Source organism: Pelophylax lessonae (genome assembly GCF_965119305.1).
Source record: "Pelophylax lessonae genome assembly, chromosome: 2".
In the NCBI taxonomy this organism is placed as follows: Eukaryota; Metazoa; Chordata; class Amphibia; order Anura; family Ranidae; genus Pelophylax; species Pelophylax lessonae.
Genome location: NC_138769.1, coordinates 375814904 through 375837566, shown reverse-complemented (window position 1 = coordinate 375837566; position 22663 = coordinate 375814904). Strand labels below are relative to the sequence as shown.

The 22663-nt window shown below is 45.9% G+C and overlaps 1 protein-coding gene across 2 annotated transcripts in view; it reads left to right on the top strand.

Annotated features, from left to right (window-relative positions):
- Positions 1–22663, top strand: part of TUBD1 (tubulin delta 1) — an 80114-nt gene that overhangs the window by 39232 nt on the left and 18219 nt on the right. For both annotated transcript variants that reach the window (XM_082245793.1, XM_082245792.1), the window contains exon 6: positions 21417–21581. In XM_082245793.1, the coding sequence (XP_082101919.1) occupies positions 21417–21581 (165 nt within the window). The remainder of the gene's footprint in view (positions 1–21416; positions 21582–22663) is intronic.

Sequence of the window (22663 nt, the reverse complement as noted above, 5' to 3'; positions counted from 1 at the left end):
GAGAAAATGTATTCTTCAGTGGCTCCCTCGTCACCGGATACATATCGGCGCATATCATGATCTCTGTATGAGCAATAGTCCTGTATGGTATCTGTACACCCTAGTGGTGATTGAGGGTTATCCACACTCTACGACTGTAATGTTTATATATGATCTATTTTTAAACATGTCTTGATTGTATTTTCATTTGTCTTTGTTATATTTGTTTTACTTTTTAATTATTTTTCTAATAAATTCTATAACTTTTACGACATGAGTGTCATATTGTTGTGCCGGGAAAGTCCATGCTTCTAGCAATAGTATATCTTTTCCAAATTTGTTAATTAGGACGTGGCACAATCCACATAAACGGTGTCCACAATGGCCATCCTGTGGTGACACTATACTATCACATGATCAACCAAGTTAGTTGCTAAATGTTATACCTTTTATTAAATGTAACCATATTGCTACACTTAGATGCGTCTCTCTTCTCTTTTATACTCAATTGTGACATGACCCTACTTTTATATCAACACATCGCTTATTTATCAAGTCAAAATTTATAAAGGAGATTTTGCTTGTCTTGCAAATTGCTCTCAAACCAAGGTACTCTCAAGCCAAGGTTTTACTGTATACTATATGTAGTTTTACATGTACCGTAGCCTGGTCTGAAATTTCAACCTGAAACATCGGTATGCCATAGTTTTGGGTCTGAGGCTTAGTGTGTGTGTGTGTCTCTGACTAAATATATTTCAGGAAATTGAAAGGTGTTTTTGAGGCACACATTTAGGCCTCATGCACACTGGACGTTTTTGGGGCTGCTCTTAGCAGCGTCAGACGTTTTTTTTTTTTTTTTGCAGCTGCAGAACGCCCATCCATGTTATTCTATGGCCTCATGCACACATAGAGCTTTTAGGAGCTCCAAGTGGCATAGGTGTTTTACAGCTCCAAAAAAAACCCAGGAACTGTGCGTTCTGGAGCTGCAGCGTCAAGCTGTAAAAAGGTCTGACGCTGCTAAAGGCTGAATAACGTGGCTTAACGTGCGTTAAGCCACGTTTGTTTTTTTTTCTTCCATTCAAAATCAATGGTTCCCTATGGGAGCCTATTGATTTGAATGGAAGTCGCACCGCAAGTCGGATCAGGATGATCCGACTTGCGGCGTGACTTGCGCTGTGAGAATCTTGAGGGGGAACTCCACGCCAAAATGGGGAAAAAAACGGCGTGGGGTTCCCCCCCAGGTTCCAAACCAGGCCCTTCGGGTCTGGTATGGAATTTGAGGGTAGCCCCACGCCGAAAAAACGACGTGGGGCCCCCCCCCAAAATCCATACCAGACCTTTATCCAAGCATGCAGCCCGGCATACCAGGAAAGGGGAGGGGACGAGCGAGCGGCCCCACCCCCCCTGGATCATACCAGGCCATACGCCCTCAACATGGGGGGGTGTGGGTGCTTTGGGGCAGGGGGGGCTCTGCACCCCCACCTCAAAGCACCTTGCCCCCATGTTGATGAGGACAAGGGCCTCATCCCCACAACCCTGGCCGGTGGTTGTGGGGGTCTGCGGGCAGGGGGCTCATCGGAATCTGGAAGCCCCCTTTAACAAGGGGGCCCCCCCGATCCCGGAACCCCCTCCCTATGTGAATGGGTATGGGGTACACTGTACCCCTACTCATTCACCACATAAAAGGCAGTGTATGTAAATAACGACAGGAGACGTTTTGGAAAGTTTATTAAAAATCTTCATCCGGCTCTTCTTGTCTTCTCTCCGGGGGTCTTCTGCTCTTTTGCTATCCGCTCCTCTCCGGGGTCTTCTGCTCTTTTGCTGTCCGCCCTTCTGCTGTCCTCTCTTCTTGTCTTCTCCTCTCCGGTCTTTTGCTGTCGGCTCTTCTTCTTCCTCCGGTCCTCCTCCGACGACATCTCCGGCGATTATGCCGGTCTCTGCAGCTTATTGTATAGCCATTAGGGGCGTGGCCGCCAGATGACATCATCGGGATACCCCGCCCCCTTGTGTCACATGTGACACAAGGGGGTGGGGTCTCCCGATGACGTCATCTGGCGGCCACGCCCCTAATGGCTATATAATAAGCTGCAGAGACCGGAGACCGGCATAATTGCCGGAGACGTCGTCGGAGGAGGACCGGAGGAAGAAGAAGAGCCGACAGCAAAAGAGCAGAAGACCAGAGAAGAGAAGAAAAGAGAGGACAGCAGAAGGGCGGACAGCAAAAGAGCAGAAGACCCCCGGAGAGGAGGAGACAAGAAGAGCCGGATGAAGATTTTTAATAAACTTTCCAAAACGTCTCCTGTCATTTCCATACACTACCTTTTTATGTGGTGAATGAGTAGGGGTACAGTGTACCCCATAACCATTCACATAGGGAGGGGGTCCGGGATCTGGGGGGCCCCCTTGTTAAAGGGGGCTTCCAGATTCCGATGAGCCCCCTGCCCGCAGACCCCCACAACCACCGGCCAGGGTTATGGGGATGAGGCCCTTGTCCTCATCAACATGGGGGCAAGGTGCTTTGAGGTGGGGGGTGCAGAGCCCCCCCTGCCCCAAAGCACCCACACCCCCCCCATGTTGAGGGCGTGTGGCCTGGTATGATCCAGGGGGGTGGGGCCGCTCGCTCGTCCCCTCCCCTTTCCTGGTATGCCGGGCTGCATGCTTGGATAAGGGTCTGGTATGGATTTTGGGGGGGACCCCACGCCGTTTTTTCGGCGTGGGGCTACCCTCAAATTCCATACCAGACCCGAAGGGCCTGGTTTGGAACCTGGGGGGGAACCCCACGCCGTTTTTCTTTGTTTCCCCTCAAGATTCTCACAGCGCAAGTTGCGCCGCAAGTCGGATCACCCTTATCCGACCTGCGGTGCGACTTCCATTCAAATCAATAGGCTCCCATAGGGAACCATTGATTTTGAATGGAGGCAGAAAAAACGCTGCTAACAGCTACTGTGGCCAAACGTGCAATAACGCTAATTGAAAAAGCTACTGAAAGCACGTTTTTACAGCTGCTGTTTCCCGGCGTCAAGTATACAGCTTTGGAGCACATTTTTATGACGCCCTGTGTGCATGGAGCCTAAGATGTGTGCTTCCAAAAGATATGACCTATGTTGTTAGATATGTCCTGTTGTTAGTATGCTTCATCATGTACCCATACAACAAAGTTACAATCTCTAAAGTTTCTGTACTTTTTTGCAAACCCTAAGCAGCTCTTTTCAAGGTATAACTTGGCATCACATGAGCACTCCTCCGTCACATCCCACAATGCAATGTGAAATCAGTCTTAAAGCCCAGAAGCCACTTGGTAAAATCTCTATATTCCTGGGTGGAAAGGCATTTTGGAGACTGGAACTTGCTCTTACAAAGCGCACATTTAAGTGTATGTAAACTCTTACAATGATTTGCCCAATGGCAAACATTGCGGAGACGCAGAAAGATGCAAATAGAAAAATCAAGGTAGAAGACAGAGGCAAAACGCTGTTTCTCTATCGTTCATTGACAGGCACAGCTCCATATTCTTCTTGCCCATTGGTTATGCTGCCTCCTACAGGAGTAGGACACTAGGCAGGAAAAATCTTTACCACGCCTATGGGGCAGTCCCTGCAGGCATACTCTCACACACTCTGCTATAGGCTTCAGTTTTTCTGTTTAGTTTAGAAGTAGGACCTAGTTTCCGGCTGGGACTTCGGTCTTAGCTTGCTTTTTAATTTTAAAGGGAACCTTTTTGTTAAATTTTATTTTTTTAGCTTGATATGTTCCTGAGAGAACTGCAATCAACAGCCAGACTGGGTTTCGAACTGGATATTCTGGATCCTTAAGGTCTCCCAGCCCGGCCAGCGAGCGTGTGCAGGATATAGCCCAGCGCTAGGCCTCGCCACGACCGAGCCCCAGCGGACGGTGGCTGGCCCACGAGTGAAACACCTCACCGGGACGCACACGACTTGAGTCGCAGCATACCCCTTGGCCATCAGCACCCCCACCTCGAGTGGAGAGGCAGTCTGTCCAGAGTGATGCCCACCCGATATCATTGGTATGGTAAGTGTCCCCTCATAACTCTGGCGGTCTCGGGGTGAACATGGGCCCCTCCCTGGGAAAGTCGGACCCTTGGGTACCCCTTCTTTCCCCTGGCTTCTCGGTAGGTACCAGGCTCCCCCCAAGGCCTCCCTCCCCACCAGTCATGGAGGTCCCTACCTTAGTCAGCGATGGGGTCCTCGGGGGCTGGACATGCCGAGACCGCTAAAGCGGATCCGCTGGGGGGGGGGGGGGGTGTTGATCCTGGTGGGGGTCCCTGCCAGGGACCCCGGATGCCACTTATCTTTTGGACCCCTTAGGGGGCCCTGGAGACCGCATGGTGTGCCGTGGGGGCAGCCATTTTGTTGTTGAATCGTTTAGCCTCATTTTTGCAGATTTCCCCATTGAAATGCATGGGCAGCCATGTTTTTGTGGTTTCCCCATAGGAATGCATTGGGCGGCCATTTTCTTGGAGTCCACGATTGCTGGACAGCAGGGAGCAGCTAGGCCTTTACTGTAGTGAATAACCCAGGTATTTCTTCTTCCTGTGAAGATCATTTTTTCTACATAGCAGAACGATCCTGTTCTCCTTCATATCTATTGTTGGTATGTATATTGGGGTCCCTGTAGGTCTTCCTTTGCTCACCCTGCTATCAGCAGTGCCTCCCCTGTATCCTCAGATTCTAAGGTAGATATGGCCCCCACGGACGCAGGTTACCCTGAGGGTTCTGCGTCATCGTACTCGGATGGCAAGGATGACATATCCTCGTCTGCAGCCGTGTGGGAAAATGCGCTGGTGGAGGCACTTCTAGTGTCAGTGCGGGAAACTCCAAAAATGGCGGATGATTCTGCAGCGTCAGGGACTTAGGTGTCTTTTGGCACCCGCAAATCCCAGAAGTCGGCCAAGGTTTTCCCTTGTCCGGTACTTTTTGACAAAATTGTCAACGAACAGTGGGGGTGCATCAAACAGATGTTCACGGTGCCAAATCGTTTTAAAAGGCGCTACCCATTCGTAAACGCGGTATCCGCAAGATGGACCGTACCACCAAAGGTGGACCATCCGGTTTCCAGACTGAACAAATCTACTGTGGTCCCGGTCGAGAGTCCCCAGTCTTTACAGACCCTGTGGATAGATGGATTAAGTTTCTGTCCCGCCATTTACACGTGATAGCGGGCTCAATACTTAAACCGATCTTCATGATCACTCTGGTGTCCCAGATCATAACGAAATAGGCAAAGTTACTAAAAAGGGACTTAGAAATAGAACATCTCTCTCCGGGCCTGACAGAGCTAACGGACCAGATGGTCCAAGCCCTACTATTTATATGTGATGTGTTGCTAGATGTGGCCCCCCCTTGTAGCCAATGTCCGCGGTGGGTATAGCTATTAGATGCATGGTGTGGCTAAAAAGCTGGTCTGCAGATCAGGCCTCAAAAAGGCTCTATCAGATCTCCCCTTTTCGGGAGACTGTTTGGATGAGTTAATCAAAGGGCTCACAGGCGGGAAGAGTACTCTTTGTCCTCAATCCGCCAAGAGCAAGCCACCGCGTAATAGACGCAGGCCTTAGTTCACAGCCCACAGGTGGCCCTTTCATGCCTCTGGCTAGCAGGAGAATGGATCTAAGAAATTTGGGTCTTCTGGGGGTCCAAGAAGACATGGTTGGGTAAGCCGAGAACAGGCCAATTCAGACCTGCAGACAAATCCCAGTCTGCGTGAAGGGACACCCTCACCCATATCTGGGATGGGGGGACATCTTTGCTTCTTTCCGGAACCACGGACTTCCTTGATTCAGGACAAATGGGTCCACGAACTGATCCGATCGGGTTACAAGATTAAATCTAGGTCTCGACCATCAGACAGGTTCTACTCGTCCAATCTACACCTGTCTCCAGACCGTTTAAGGGATCTACGAGAGGCGGTACAAGATCTGCTGTCGCAAGGGGTGATTGTGCCAGTTCCTTCTCGCTTTCAGGGGTTCTATTCAAACCTGTCCACTGTGCCCAGGAAAGAAGGCAAAGTACGTCCAATCCTGGACCGGAAGGCTTTGAACTGCTTTGTGCGGGTACAAAAGTTTAGAATGGAGTCCATTCGCGCGGTGGTGGCATCTCTACACCAAGAAGACTTTTTGGCCTCCATCGATATCAAGGACACATATATATATATATATATATACATATCCCTATTTACACTGGACACCAGCATTTTCTTTGCTTCGCTGTAGGAGAGGAGCATTATCAATTTGTGGCATTACCCTTTGGTCTCGTCTCCCCCCAGGGTCTTCACCAAAGTGTTGGCTCCGGTATTGGCATTACTGCGGCAACAATTGATTTGCAGTATTGGGGTACCTGGACGATCTCTTAAGAGCAGACTTGCATTCAGCCCTGTTGGGCAACTTGACAATCACTGTACGGACTTTGCAAGAGTTCGGCTTGAACATCAATTTAGAAAAATCTGCGCTGGTACCATCCTTACGACTGGATTCTCTAGGCCTGACTCTGCTTCGGGAAGGGTTTTTCTTCCCCCCCCCCCCGGACAAGCTGCAAAAGTTGCAAGTTGCTGTTATCCAGCAATCTGTCCTTTTCTGCGGACTTGCACGCGAGCCTTAGCTCTGATGGTGTCAACCTTCGAGGCAGTTCCGTTAGCTCAGTTGCACATGAGACCCTTACAAAGGGAAATTCTTGTCAAATGGAACAAAGATCCAAAGTCCTTGGACATTATGATTCGTTTTGAGTCACAAAACAAAGACTGCTCTTCTATGGTGGCTTCACTCGTTAGCACTACGCCAGGGCAAGTCCTTCCTCCCCTTGTATTGGACTGTGGTATCCAGACGCCAGCCTGTCTGGCTGGGGAGGAGTGCTGGGGAAGCTGTGTCCAGGGGTTCTTGACAGTAGAAGAGTCCAAATTTCTGATCAATATTCTGGAACTCAGAGCGATAAAGCTTTGGACAAATCGTTTACAGGATTGTCCAGTCCAGATTCAATCTGACAATGCAACGGCCGTGGCTTACATAAATCATCAAGGAGGCACCAAAAGTGTCTTGGCGGCCCAGGAGGTGGCCGAAATCCTGAAATGGGCGGAAAATTTTGTTCCAGCCCTTTCTGCAGTGCACATCCCAGGTGTGGAAACTGGCAGGCAGATTACCTGAGTCGTCAGGTGTTGGATCAAGGGGAATGATCTCTGCACCTGGAGGTGTTTCACCTCCTGTGTGTCCAGTGGTGGACACCCGACATTGACCTGTTAGCTTCTCACCTCAACAAAAAGGTTCAGAGGTTTTAAGCCAGGTCTCGGGATCCTCTGGCCGACGCCACAGACGCACTGGTGGCTCCTTGGGGTCAGTATCAACTGATCTATGCATTCCCTCTGCTGAAACTCCTGCCGAGGCTTCTGCGCAGGATAGAGGTTGAAGGGATTCCAGCCATTCTGGTGGCCCCAGACTGACCTCACTGGTCTTGGTACGCAGATCTGATAAGGAAGGTCTGCTGTCTCAGGGACCGATCTTCCATCCTGCTTTTACAGTCGCTGGCTTTAACAGCGTGGCTGTTAAAAGCCAGGTATTAAAGGATAGAAGCGTTTCTGATTCAGTGATTCCTACACTGTTGATGGCCAGAAAGTCTACTTCTAGGAAGATCTATCATCGTACGTGGAAATCGTACATCTCATGGTGTGAATCGCTGAAGGTGCATCCTCGCCTTTTTTCGGTGGCTAGGATTTTTGACCTTTCTTCAAAAAGGGGTTAAACAGCGGTTTGCTTTGGGCACTATCAAAGGCCAAGTGTCGGCTTTGGCTGTGTTTTTTCCAATGTCCTTTAGCTACTCATGCCTTGATTCACACTTTTATTTAAGGGGTTCGCCATATGGCTCCTCCGAGGCGATCACCGCTACCTCCGTGGGATTTTAATTTGGTATTGTTTGTTCTTCAGAAACCTCCTTTGAGAACATTAGGGAGATTCCTCTGCTTACACTGTCTCAGAAGGTTGCCTTTTTGGTGGCTATTACTACTTCCCGCAGAGTATGTGAATTGGCGGTGCTGTCCTTCTGTTCACCTTATCTGGTGGTCCAGACCCAATCAGTTGTTTCTTAAGGTGGTTTCTGATTTCCATCTGAATGAAGACATTGTGCTGCCTTCACTCTGTCCTAAGCCCAAGCATCCCAAGGAAATTGCTTTGCATTCTTTGGATGTGGTTTGGGCAATAAGTGTTTATAAGTGTTTACCTGGTGGCTACTGAATCTTTAAGGAAATCAGACCCTCCCCTTGTCTTCACCGAAGGACTTCGAAAGGGATTGGCTGCGTCGGCTGCAACCATATTCAGATGGATCAGACAGAGGGTGGTACAGGCTTATTCACTGAGGGGTCCGGTTCCTCCTTTCCCTGTGAAGGTGCATTCTACTAGGGAGCGGAGTGCCTCTTGGGCTTTTCGCCATCAGGCGTCAGTAATGCAAGTTTGCAAGGCGGCAACCTGGTCGTCTGTGCACACGTTTACAAAATTCTACAAGGTAGATGTGTTGGCATTCTCAGATGCTTCTTTTGGCCACAAGGTTTTGCAGACTGCTGTTTAAAAGAGCAATTTGTCTCTTTGAGGGTGTATGTTGTTTCTATGTGAGCTCCAATTGTTCCTGGTTGAGCTCCGTGTTACCTGGTTGGCTAAGTTTTAGATTTTGGAAAATTAAGTTATTTTCTGCATTGTTTTTCCCTCCCCTCATGCAAATACTGCTTTGGGACGTCCCAATGGTCAAGAAGAATATGAAGCTGCGTCCGTTAATGACACTAGAGAAAACTGGATTTTTGACTTAACGTAAAATCCTTTTCTCTGAAATATATTGACAGACGCAGCACCCGTCCCTCTAATTATGAGTGGGATGGGGTTTTTTCTTCTAAACCCTGCTTGCAACAAAACTGAAGCCTATAGCAGAGTGTGTGGGTGTAAGCCTGCAGGGATTGCCCCATAGGCGTGGTAAAGATTTTTTCCTGCCTAGTGTCCTACTCTGTAGGGGGCAGCATAACCAATGGTCAAGAAGAATATGGAGCTGCGTCTGTCAATGAACTTCAGAGAAAAGGATTTTACGGTAAGTCAAAAAAGACAAGTTTTTGTAACCTTTTAAGGGCAGTTACCTGCACCCATGCATCGACTGTGTGCTCCCAAAAATCCTGCAAAAAACTGACAGATGACCGCCCCCTGTTCCCCCTCCCAATCTCTGATGGGTATAGAAGATGACATGAGTCCGGAGCTGGAACCTGACTTGGTGGAAATAAAGTGTCAACTTGTGTGAGTGCCCTTACTCCTTATTGCAACTTTTAATGATGTAGTTCAGCAAAGCACTAAAAAGATGGGTCCCCTGAAAGGTATGCATGACAAGAATCATTCCGCCTTGTGGAGTTGACCAGAAGGAAGGGTTATCCGAGACATAACCCTTCTAGTATCCAGTGTAACATCGGACCAAAGCATCTGATAAACTGAGCAGCCTCCAGATACCTGTTAAGCAATTTAGACCAGCCAGCCTAGATTTAGTGTTAGAGAAAGAAATGTACAGTCTCAATTAAAAAAAAAAAAAAAAAGTACACTTTTTGTGTTGGTGAAACAACCGCTGCCTGAAATTCAGCTGTTGGTCTTCCCCCCCCCCCCCCCCCATCTAGCGAACTTTCAACAGGATTGGAAAAAAGGGGGTTTCTTACATAGTTACATAGTTTTGTGAGGTTGAAAAAAAGACCTCAGTCCATCCAGTTCAACCTATGATGTGTTTGTGTTTGCTGTTAACCATACATTGTATACCCCTGTATGTTGTGGTCTTTAAGGTGCCCATCTAATAGTTGTTTGAAACTATCAATGCTCCCTGCTGATACGACTGCTTGTGGAAGAGAATTCCACATCCTTACTGCTCTGACAGTGAAGAACCCCTTACGTATTTTAAGGTTAAACCGTTTTTCTTCTAGTTTTAGTGAGTGGCCACGTGTCTTATTGTATTCCCTTTCTCTTAAAAGTTTGTTCCTTATGCTAGGGTTGCCAGTAAAGTATTTGTACATCGATATCATATCCCCCCTCAATCGTCTCTTCTCCAGAGAGAATAAGTTCAGTGCTTGTAGTCTTTCCTCATAGCTGATGTTCTTCATTCCCCGAATTATTTTTGTTGCCCTTCTCTGGATTCTTTCCAGTTCCAGCACATCCTTCCTGAGGACCAGTGCCCAGAACTGGACAGCATACTCAAGATGTGGCCGGACCAGAGTCTTGTAGAGTGGGAGAATAATCTCTTTATTTCTGGAGTGAATCCCCTTTTTTATACATGCTAGTATTCTGTTGGCTATGCTTGCAGCGGCTTGGCATTGCATGCCACTGCCAAGCCTGTTGTCTACCAGGACCCCCAGGTCCTTTTCCACCCTAGACTCACCCGGAGGTTTACCCCCCCCCAGTGAGCAGCGTGCTTTTATGTTTCTGACGCCCAAGTGCATTACTTTACATTTTTCAACATTAAACCTCATCTGCCATGTAGTTGCCCACCCCATTATTATGTTCAGATCCGCTTGTAAGGTTTCCACATCCTGCATAGAAGATATTGGCATGCTTCGTTTAGTATCATCCGCAAATACTGAGATTTGTGCTAGATATCCCCTCCTCTAGATCATTTATGAATAAATTAAACAGGATTGGCCCCAGGACAGAACCTTGGGGGACCCCACTTTCCACACCCACCCGATCCGAGTATTCCCCATTAATCACTACCCTCTGGACTCTCCCCTGGAGCCAGTTCTCTATCCAGGTACTCACCCTATGGTCCATACCTACCTTCCTTAGTTTGTACAGTAAGCGTTTGTGGGGAACGATGTCAAAGGCCTTTGCAAAGTCCAGATACACCACATCCACAGGCTTACTTTTATCTAGGTGGCAGCTCACTTCATCGTAGAAGGTTAATAGATTGGTTTGGCAAGAACAATTTTTCATGAATCCATGCTGATTACTACTAATAATACCGGTTTCATTACTAAAGTCTTGTATGTGGTCCCTTAACATCCCCTCCAAAATCTTGCAGACTACTGATGTTAGGCTAACCGGCCTATAGTTACCCGGGATATATCTCGGCCCTTTTTTAAATATTGGTATCACGTTGGCTTTTTTCAACTCAGCTGGCACCATACCTGTCTGTAGACTATCCTTAAAGATACGGAATAAAGGTCTGGCAATCACCTGGCTGAGCTCTTTAAGAACCCTCGGATGCAAACCATCCGGTCCCCGTGATTGATGTTAAGTTTCTCTAGTTTAGTTCCAAGTCTATCTTCTGTTAGCCATAGCGGTACTTCCTGAGGTGTATTATTTAGTTTAGCATTACAAGCTGGGTTAGTGTAGCCCCCCGATTCTTTTGTGAAGAGAAGAAATTATTTAACACTTCCGCCTTTTCTCTGTCCTCTGTGGTCATATTTCCTTTGTCATCTTTTATGGGGCCAATGTGTTCTGGCCTTGCTTTCTTACTGTTTATATACTTAAAGAATTTCTTGGGGTTCTTTTTACTCTCTTCCGCTATATGTCACTTGTGTTCTATTTTAGTCACCTTGATTTAGTCTTTACATTTCTTATTATAATCTTTGTAATCTTTGTAATGCTTGAATGCTGCCAATGACCCCTCAGTCTTGTATTTTTTTTGAAGGCCTTTTCTTTAGTTTTAATATGCTTTTTTTATGGTGGAGTTTAGCCACCCAGGGTTCAGTTTTGCTCTTTTAAATTTATTTCCCTTTGGAATACACTGGCCAATCCCTTTGTTTAGTATGCTCTTGAAGCACTCCCATTTTTTCTCCGTGTTCTTTGTTCCCAGGGTTCTATCCCATTTGATATATTCTAACAAAGAGCGCAGTTTTGGAAAATTGGCTCTTTTGAAATTCAGTGTCCTTATATTACCCTTGTGTTTCCTATGATTAATACTGAAACTAATTGACCTATGGTCACTGTTTCTTAAGTTGCCCCGTATCTCTATATCCGTGAGCAGGTCTGTATTGTTGGTAATCAGTAGGTCAAGTACCGCGTTGTTTCTTGTCGGTGCGTTCACCGTCGGACTCATGAAATTGTCCTGCAAAACATTTAGGAACTGCCGAGCCTTGGCTGAATGCGCGGTTCCTTTTGCCCAGTCTATATCTGGATAAATAAAGTCCCCCATTATAATGACATTTCCCATCCTTGCTGCCAATCCTATCTGTAAAAAGAGTTCGGCCTCCTCCCTCTGGTTGGGGGGCCTATAGCATACGCCCAATAGTGCCTTCCCTTTTAAGTTCTACCCATAGGGATTCCGCCTCGTCCATAGCTCCATTATTAATATCATCCCTCATATTTACCTGTACACTGTTCTTAATATACAGACATACCCCTCCCCCTTTTTTACCTTCTCTATCCCTGCGATAAAGGGAATACCCCTGAATGGTCGCCATCCAATCATGAGAGCTGTCAAACCAAGTCTCTGTTATCCCCACAAAATCTAAGTCCTCCTCAAACATCAGCAGCTTCAGCTCTCCCATTCTGTTGGCCAGGCTTCTGGCATTGGTGTACAAATCTCGTAATTCTGACCGGTTGCATATATCCTCGTTTGATGTTGTTTTTAGGCTGCTCTTGTTTCTACATCAGAATCAGTTGAGAGCAGTAGTGGGTAAGGTTCTACAAGCAGGAGGAGAAGTAAGTTGCACAAAGTCATTAAATTCTTGCACGACCGAAGGAAAAACCTCTGCTGTGAGGCAGATAGAGGAATAAGCACCCTAGGTCGGGGGGGGGGGGGTCAAAAATGACCGCTGACGCAGGTGGATTCACAAGGTTTTCCCACACCAAACTCAATTTTGCACATTCCAAATTCGGTCCTAGGTTGATGGATCACCTGCAGCCACAAGAACACCACCATAGGCGTGTGCACGGGGTGTGCCTGGGCACACTCTAATCACCCTGTGTGCATACCTCCCATTTGCCAAGGATTGGACAAGCCTCTCCCGCAATACCAGAACATGTTTCAGCACCCGGCTCCACTAGCCTAAAGGAATGAAGCGCCATCCCTCTGTGTTTACCCTGCAGCTGCGCTGCGCTTGTCATAGGCAGCTACAGAGGAAGCACTGTTTATTCCAAGGGGCTTCCTCTGTAGCTGGTAGTAAAGGCTGGCACAGGCAATGCTGTGATTGGCCGGGGGGAGGGGGCAGGTAAAACCACAGTGGGCGCATAGCTACAATCCAATCATAGCCCCACCCCCTACTCCCCGTGCTGTCCTTTTGTACCCGCCCCCTCCCTGGCATAAACAGTGTTTCCTTTGTAGCTGCCTGTGGCAAGCACAGCTGCAGGGAAGACACAGAAGATTGGCTTATGTCTGTTCTTCCTGGCACTCTTCACAGTACTCGGGGTACTGCAGCTTCGGCTCTTCTCCCCCTTCTCCTTTTCCTTGGTCCGGTAGGCGGGGCTATAAGTAGATGTCATTTTAGCTCTACTTACTGAACTAGGGAATTTGGGAAGAGCCAGAGCTGCAGTACCCTGAGTAATGTGGAGTCCCAGGGAGAGAACAGGTCAGCAGTGCAAATGCGAGCCTCACTTAGCACTGATCTCCTGCCTCACTCCGTATTGACCTCTACCCCACTTAGTAATGACTTCTGCCTCACTCAGTATTGCCCCCTGAACTCTGCCTCACTTAGCACTGATTTCTGCCTCACTCAGTATTGACCCCTGACCTCTGCCTCCCTTAGTACTGACCTCTGCCTCCCTTAGTACTGACCTCTGCCTCCCTTAGTACTGACCTCTGCCTCCCTTAGTACTGACCTCTGCCTCGCTTAGTACCAACGTCTGCCTCGCTTAGCACTGACCCCTGAACTCTGTAATAGGTGACGCAGAGCTCAGAAGTGAATCAAAGGTCAGCAGTATGTGAGGCAGAGTTCCAAGGTCAATAGTAATAAATAGCTTGGCTTTCAGACTAATGTAGTTCGGTTTTCCTGCACCATGGGTGCAGTGCAGTGTACCCGTGGGTTTCCTGTGGGTTAGCTGCAATTTCCCATAGACTTCTGATATGTCCTACTGCAGAGGTGTCAAACTTAATTTCATTGCGGACCGCATCAGCATTATGGTCGACCTCAGAGGGCCAGTTCTATCTGTAGCCCACCACTATCAGAAGTCAAGAGCCCCCACTCTCCCTTACATCACAGTGCATCCCCTTTACCATGTGCTGTGGCTGGGAAAAAGCTGGAGGTAGAGCTGGGAAGCAGCAACTGCAGGGTCTGGAGGAGGGCTGGAGTGAGCTGCCGGAGTCTGCTGAATGCTAAGATCAGTGAAGGCGGAGAGGAGGTGGTGCTGCGGCTGCATCGAAAGGTGCTGGATCTGTAGGAGTTGTTGTGTCCACTCTGCTGCTGAATTGGGGGGGTTATCCTCTCTGCAGCTGCAGGGGGAAGCACAGGATCTGGCAGAGGAGTTCTGTCCTCTCTGCTGCTGTCTGCTGAGACAAGTTGGAGGCAGAGATGAGGGAGATGCTGCAGGAGAGGTGCAAGGGCCACATGAAATGGCCTGGTGGGCCGGATTCGGCCCGCTGGCCTTGTGTTTGACACCTGTGTCCTACAGTTTGTGTGCTTTCTGAAAGCACACAAAAACCACGCTTCCAGTTTTTGGTTTCAAAAAGGTCACCAAAACCATGGGACAAAATAGAAGTCTGGCAAACTGCAGCTAACCCACACGAAAACAGTAGTTACACTGAGATGGTATGGGAAAAATCACACTGCATTAGCGTTAAAGTGCCCTACTGTGTGGAGGGAGGACCAAGTTAAGATTTTATGGGTACAGGAAGGATTTTGTTTATTTAACCGCATCCTTTTAGGCCCCTCCCACTGTAAATGCAATTTGGCTACACCCACCTTTCACCGCAGGTTTTAAACTTTGGTGTGCACACCCTAATGCAATAGGCTGCACACACCTATGAAGACCACCCTTCTGTTTAGCACCAGACATGTGGCTAAAATCAGAAGGCTGTTGCACTTTGAAGGAATAAAGTGCTACCGCTACCCCACACTCCAGAAAATATTTGCTGACCAGCTGAGTGAGAAACTACCAGGAGGAATACCAGGCTGTGGAAAGTGACCACTGTTACTGCAGGCAGATCACTAGATGTAAAAGTGCTGTGTCTGCTAATCAATTGGCTGCTTACCTGATTAGAAGGCTGTTTGCAGCCTTCTGGAATCTTTGCTATGTGATAGACTCTAGCTTTAAAAGTGGCATCATTGAAAGCCCCAACATCTATGGGTAGATCATCTTTACAGAAGGCTGGTGGAAATTTCAACATCACAAAGCATTCTGAGGCAATTCACTGCTGGAGCAGGAATTCTGCAGGTTAAAATATTTGGTGAAAGTGCTGTGTCACTAAGACTGATGAGGAGGAGGCAGCAAATTATAAAATGGGTAATTTGGGCATAAGCAGTGCTCAGTCGCCAGGGTAAAAAAGGGTCCATTCAAAAAAATAAACCCAGCATGTAGAAACCACACCTACATAGGACTATAAGCAAGTAAAATCTAGGCCAGAAAGGCTTCTTTCCTAAGACATGGCCTCAGGAAAAATAGGAGGGCTTCTTGACTAAAGCTGGCCATGGATGGATAGTGTGTTTGGTGTAAAAATTTTTTTTTTTTCTTCACACTTTCACACATTCAAGATGGATGAGGGAATCCTCCCTGCTGCGCTCTTGTATTCTGACTGGAGGCGCTCCTCAGCTGTAAGAATACAGTGATCAGCGCTGCAGCCGAATGGCTGCGTTCACTGCTTTGAGTGTAAATTTTGCAGTGTTTCCACTTGAGAAGACAATGGTTTGACCAACTTCTCTTTTGTGTGAACAAACATGGATGAATCAATTTTCCGTCAGTCCCTGCTCAGCTGTCCAAATTTCGATCCATTTATGGCCAATGTAAGAGACCCCAACTGCAGGTATCCAGGAGCAGGGATGACCAGACCAGGCCAGGAAACTGAAACCAGACTGTGTAAGCTTTAAGTAAGATTTATTTACATTGAAACACCAGTTAAGAGCATACACGGAAAATGTGAAATTATAAGTGAACCGTAAACCAAGTTACAGAAACCCTAATGAACTATAGTACAATATATACAAACAAAAGGAGGAGCATGGGTATACAGAGTAAAATTGGAAGTGCAAGGAACAGTAAGAAGAACTGGGATTGGGAACAAGGAGAGCAGATCTAAGACCGCAAGATACAGGGCGTGAGCAAGAGCAGGATCAGGCAGGAATAAGGCTCAGGACAAATCAGCAAGTGGTATCTGGCTAGCAGGCAAAACACTGAAGCAAGGCGGATGGACTAAATACCCTCCCAACAGTCAGCATCAGGTTAAGACTAATTACTGGGATCTGGTGGGAGACACCCACTCCACTGGTGGACACTGGAACTACAACCTTCTGGCCAGAGGACCACAGTACCACCAGCACGTGATCCAATTCCTGACAGCCAGGTTTCCTAGAGAGACTTTCTTTAGGATTTTCAATATCCAGTAGTAGTACAAAATCCACTAGTAGCTGTTGATGGTAGAACGTTTTTCGAAGTTAAGCTAAAAAAAAAAAAAAAAATGTGCACAAAAGAAACATACGTCTGTTCTCCAGGGATTAAACTGGACAGCTGGAAGGGGTTAGAGTCTCTAGGGCAGTGGTCCTCAACCCTGGCCTACAGGGCCCACTAACAGGCCAGATTTTAGGTATTACCTTGGGGAGAGGCAGACTAGAGTACTGCAATCACTGAGCAGCAAATGATATCACCTGGGATGTATTTAAGTTATCTTGCAAACCTGGCCTGTTAGTGGGCCCTGTAGGCCAGGGTTGAGGACCACTGCTCTAGGGGGGACTGGCCTTCAGTTTTCTATAGTGTCTATTTCTCCTGTAGATGGCAGTATAGTTCTGTGTTGCATATTATCCTCAATTTGTATTTCAATATTTTGCAGGTTAGCTAGTAAGTGTGCAGGAAAATGTTTTTTGCTTGTAATGTGCATGGCTCATTCATGTGCACTTTACTTCAAAGGCTAGTTTTAAGTTGGGGAGGTTGCCATTTTTGCATAGCTTGTTCAATGGATTTGGCATTGGGACTCATTGGACGCCTTCAGCTGTCATTGTGCTCTTGTTGCCCTTCTAATGTGTCCCTGTGCCTTTAAGGAGGGGTGTGCTCCCTCCAGACATACCTGCCTTTAATTTATCCACTACTATATACAGTATGCTCCAACTTGAAGACCCCTAAATAGTGAGGCATTGCAGCTTCCACTTACAGGTGCATCTCATTAACTTAGGATATCATTAAAAAGTTAATTTATTTCAGTAATTTAATTTAAAAAGTGAAACATATATTTTATATAGATGCGTTACACACACAGTGGTATATTTCAAGCATTTCTTTCTTCTCATTTTGATGGTTATGGCTTACAGCTAGTGAAAACCCAAAATTCAGTATCTCAGAAAGATATATTACATAAGACCAATAAAAGAAAAAAGGATTTTTAATTACCGAAATGTTGGTTTCCTGAAAATGCTTTACTTTTCCTGCTGAGATCATTGCATACTACAAGCGCTGTCTTTCTGCAAATTTTTGTATGTGTTCTGTAATTTTCGGAATAAATGTGTTTTTAAATGGTTTTACACTAGGTGTGACTACTTGGCTTGTTTTCACATATCTGCTTAAAGCGGAGTTCCGGGCACAGAAATTATTTTTTACTGAACATACCCCCGGGACAGTCAGGGCTAGCACATTCCACAATGGCTAGCCTCTGATCTGTCCCGGTTCGCACTTACCTTTTAGAAGAAATACTTATAAAATTTCTTCCACAGCGTTTCCATCTCTGTTGTGGGCAGCTGAAGCCGGCGCGGTCCTCTTCTCTGTCTTCTTCCGCGTCTTCTTGTCCCAGAATGCACTGCACCGGCCCCTCTCGTCACTTCTGGCGCGGCGCCGCATTCCTAAACAGCTTCTGGGCATGCCCAGAAGCTGTTTAGCTGGGGAATGCGGCGTCACCCGGAAATGATGAGCGGGGCCGGTGCTGTCGCATTGATTCCTGGGAGCTATGACGTTTAGCTCCCAGGAATCATCGCAAGCAGGAAGTGACGGGGTGAGCCGCGGCTCCGAGGGAGGAAGCAGTCAGAGGGGAGTATTTACGATCTTCAATAAAAAGGTGAGTAAACAAAAAAAATAAAAATAACTATCCAATTCCTTTTCAGGTAAGGTCTACCTAGCGGAGGGGCACAAAAAAAAAATCGTTTTTGTGCCCGGAACTCCGCTTTAAACCTTGAGACACAGTTCATCTAAAGCAAGGTCCATTTCCATCAGAACTGTGGTGATACATTGTCGATATCCCTATGTGATTTATGTGTGGACTTCTTTTATTTTTTTCATGAACTTTTATAGTTTTTACAGATTTTTTTTTTTTTTTTTAATGAATGTGTATGAAAAAAAAAAAATATATATATATATTAGCGCTGCTCTTTATCTTGTGGCACTGCTGAAGGGTTATGGAAGCCCAGGTTGCTTTTGATAGTAGCCTTCAGCTCATCTGCATTGTTGGGTCTGGTGTCTCTCATCCTCCTCTCTACATACAATACCCCACAGATTCTCCAGATTCTCTATGGGGTTTAGGTCAGGTGAGTTTGCTGGACAATCAAGCACAGTGATACCATGATCATTAAACCAGGTATTGGTAGTTTTGGCAGTGTGGGCAGGTGCCAAGTCCTGCTGGAAAATAAAATCTGCATCTCCATAAAGCTGGTCAGCAGAGGGAAGCGTGAAGTGCTCTAGAATTTCCTGATAGAGGCCTGCAGTGACTTTGGACTTGATAAAACACAGTGGACCTGGCTCCCCAAAGTCATCACTGACTGTAGAAAATGTTTGCAATTCATTTGGAAATCAAGGTGCCAGAGTCTGGAGGAAGAGTGGAGAGGCACTGAATCCAATTTGCATGAGGTCCAGTGTGAAGTTTTCCCAGTCAGTGCTGATTTGGGGAGCCATGTCATCTGCTGGTGTTGGTTAATATTACTGAAACTGACACGAGTTCTCCGGGTTGTTATGTGGGGTTTATTATTGCAGATTTTGACACCAGTGCTGGAGGTTGGTATTGGGTCTACTGACACAACACTGAAAGTTTTGGTTGCGTTCACTGACACAAATGCTGTGGGTTACTTTTTCTGACACCATTAATGGGCTTATTTTGCTCCCACTTTCTCTTTGTTTACTGGAGTATGCTGCAACAAATACAACAGGAATTACAGGTGTTGATGTTTGTGACAGCTAGTTCATTTTGCAAGGGCTGCCTAACTAGACAAAATGCACCTCTTATAATGAAAATGCATATTATGTGGCACTCTTGAAGTAATAGGGGCTAGACTTAAGGTCCTCTAAAATTTTCAAGTTGAGCATCACTGATTTATATACCTAATAGCTTTCCAGCATTCATGTATTGAAAAGCTGACACTTCTCCACTTCCCCAGGCCCTGCAAGTATTGTACTGTGGTTCTTCTTGCCAGCTTTTACATTGCTAAAGGACCGAAGAGTCGGTGGGACTAACTACAGCAGCTAGCAGGAGGAGCAATTGGGAGCTTCCTCTCTAATGACAGTGCTGGTGCTTGGCAGTTGGCCATTCAAGCACCCAGCACTGTCAATATGGGGGTGGGCAGATAGCCTTCTGCCTTGTATTTAAACAAGGCTACTTTTTTCTCCTGTGGGGAACAGGGTGGCAGGGGAGCAAAGGGAAATTGAAGTGACTGTACAAAAAAGTGGCAACCTCCCCAACCTATTATTGGCCTTTATGACACATGAAAGGGCAATGCACATCACAAACAAACAAATTTCCCAGCACTCTTTTACCAGCCAGCCTGAAGAACAACCAAATTGGCCCTGTCTAGCAGTTTACGTTAAAAAACTGAGGGTTTTGATTGCAAATATATGCGTAAGTCACAGTGCCAATGCCAAGGGACCTCTGTATACAGTATACTGCGGTTCTAACTCTAAATGTCCAGAACCTCCATATTAGGAGAACATATAATGATAGATTAAGGGCAGGTATGCCTGGAGGGAGCCCACCGGTCCTTTAAGGCACAGGTACGCAAGTGACGCCCAGCAAAAACACAATGACAGCGAAAGGCATCAAGTGCGTCCCTGCACCCGATTTTGCGTCACCCTAAAGTAACCATAGTGAACAAGAATGTTGTTGTTAGACATTAGATCTAAATGGACTGATCCATAAAAAAAGGGAAACGCTATCTTGGGGTGTACTTGGGCATGGTTCAGTTAAACCGAACAGAGTGTGAGTTTGATTCTCCTGCTGATTTGCACTCACACCTGTTTGTAAGGAAGTGTTCTCGGCACACTTCCCTGCTAACCTGCGATCCTTGTTTTACTGCACAGTTTTCTATGGAGAGAAGGGAGCAAACTGTACCAGAGTGAACTGCGCATGGAACCACCTGTTTTCAAGTGGTCCCAGGTGTGGTTCTGAGCACACACCCCCTACACAAATGGACGGGCCCAAGGTGCTGAACCACGCTCAGGACTGGTTAAAAGTGCTTGTGTGAGCGCACCCTAAACGGAAAACCTGCCATGAGAAATATATGAAGGTGCCGATGCAATTACTTAAAGATGCTAGTTGCCTGACCGTTATGCTTAACCTTTGGCCTCAATATTTTTGAGGTACTAACCTACTGCTTGTATATAGGTATGGAATCAAGTGGGTTAGTTTGACAGCCAGGAAATTTCCAGGAGAGGTCCATAATGTCGGTATCCATGAATCCTTTAACATACACTCCTGTTCTGCTGCCAATGCTGCTGAATGCACCTCTGATCCTGTGAAATAGTATCCCTGCAGATTTCGTGGGACTGAGACCTATAGTTTCTCCTGTAATGACATCAAGTGAGCTGGAGGAACCAGTGAAAGCTGCGTGGGACCCTGGAGCTCGACACTCTCAGAAGTGTCAATTTCCCTGTGGACTTTGGGGGACCATTTCTAAGGGCTGGAGCAGCATAGGCAGTGGGAAGGGCAGTTTTCACAAGGATGCTTTTATATAACTTTTGAATTGGTTTAATATTATTAGCTTATGGTGAAGTCCTTAACAGGTGGTGACAGTTGAACAGACTATAAGTTTGTATAAGAACATTTTCAATTTGAAGGAATGGTTTTAAATATAGCCTTCCATTCATAGTGCCCTTAAAACACTTCTTGTCATGCCTAGTCGGCATTCCCTCCTCCCCCCCCATGTTAAGATGTTTGAACAGTAGATACTTGACAGCTGTACAACTGTGGTCTCAGAAAGTTCTTGACCTGCTAAATGTAAGTCTGTAAGTGACTTGAGAACGTGAAGTTTAATAAACTGGAACAAACAGTACACCACTGCATTTTCTTTATAAATGAAAATGTCACACTATAAAAACATAAAATAAACCGAATTAAATCAGGTTTGTTTAATACACTTTTTTTTCCTTCTCTTCCCAGGGGAATTAATGGAGTGCTTGGTTCCACACCCTGAATTTAAGATGCTGGGTCTCCGTAACATTCCTCAGATGTCTGAACACTCCCTGGCATACAGCACATTTACTTGGCATGGGCTCATCAAGCATTTGAGACAAATGCTCATTGCTAATGCAAAAATGGAAGAAGGTGCGAACAGTCATATAGTACAGCCCAAAATAAATGTAAATAACTGTGCAGTTTGAAAATAACTGTTCTTGTAAGTTTCATGAGTTTATTTGTCTTGGATGTTTCTCTGGTGACTTTGGCCAGGTCATTGGAAAAACATCTCCTTCCCCTCACACTAAAGAAGCATCTTTACTGGCATATAGTGTGGTTACAGCACCCACAGTCTGAACTCCACCAAACTGGAGGCCAGTGAGTCCCATACTTGAACAGACCCCTCTCAGTATTTGTCTCTTGAACCAGACATGCACTTGGCAGTTTTCAAATATTCTTTCGTTTTTGGGGTCATCCTGAATTCTGTAGCTCTAAGTTCTGCCCAATGGAAAAAAAATATTCAGATATATTTCATAAATAAATGGGAGATCATTTTACCTTTAACATTCCTATGATTAACTATTTTTATGTTCCTCTATAAAAATCTATAAATTAATTGCATTTAGTTTAATGTTTTTTAATAAAAAAAATTAGGATTGTGAAAACTGAAGGAAAGATACATGTTTTTGTGATCAGTTTTACCTAACTATATTCAAATTGTCATTTTCCTAGTACCAGTTAGGAATAAAAAGAAGACACCAAATTGGCTGCTATAGACATCTTGTTAAATGTTTCATTATTCTGCAATATTTTGCACTATAATAGAATTATTTCATAGTTCTGTGTTTTGCATAAAGGGAACCTGTCCCAAAAAAAGACAAGTCTAACAAGATATGACAGAAGAATATATAATCAGAAAGTACCTTCTATGAAAGCCACATATCAAAACAATCAACAGACTCAGAGATAGGCAACTGAAATAGTTAATAGTCCAAAAATATGGCCAAGCACAGCTTTTTACAGTAGAAAAAGTTGGAATTTGCATATAACTTCAAATGCCTGTGTCTTTGCATCTGCTGATTTTTGTTTTTGCATTTTCAGTGAAGTGTGTGTGTGTGTGTGTACATATATGTACAGCCCTGGCCACACATTTTGAGAATGGCACAAATAATAATTTTCACAAAGTCTGATGCCTTCGTTTTTATTATGGCAATTTGCATATACTCCAGAAC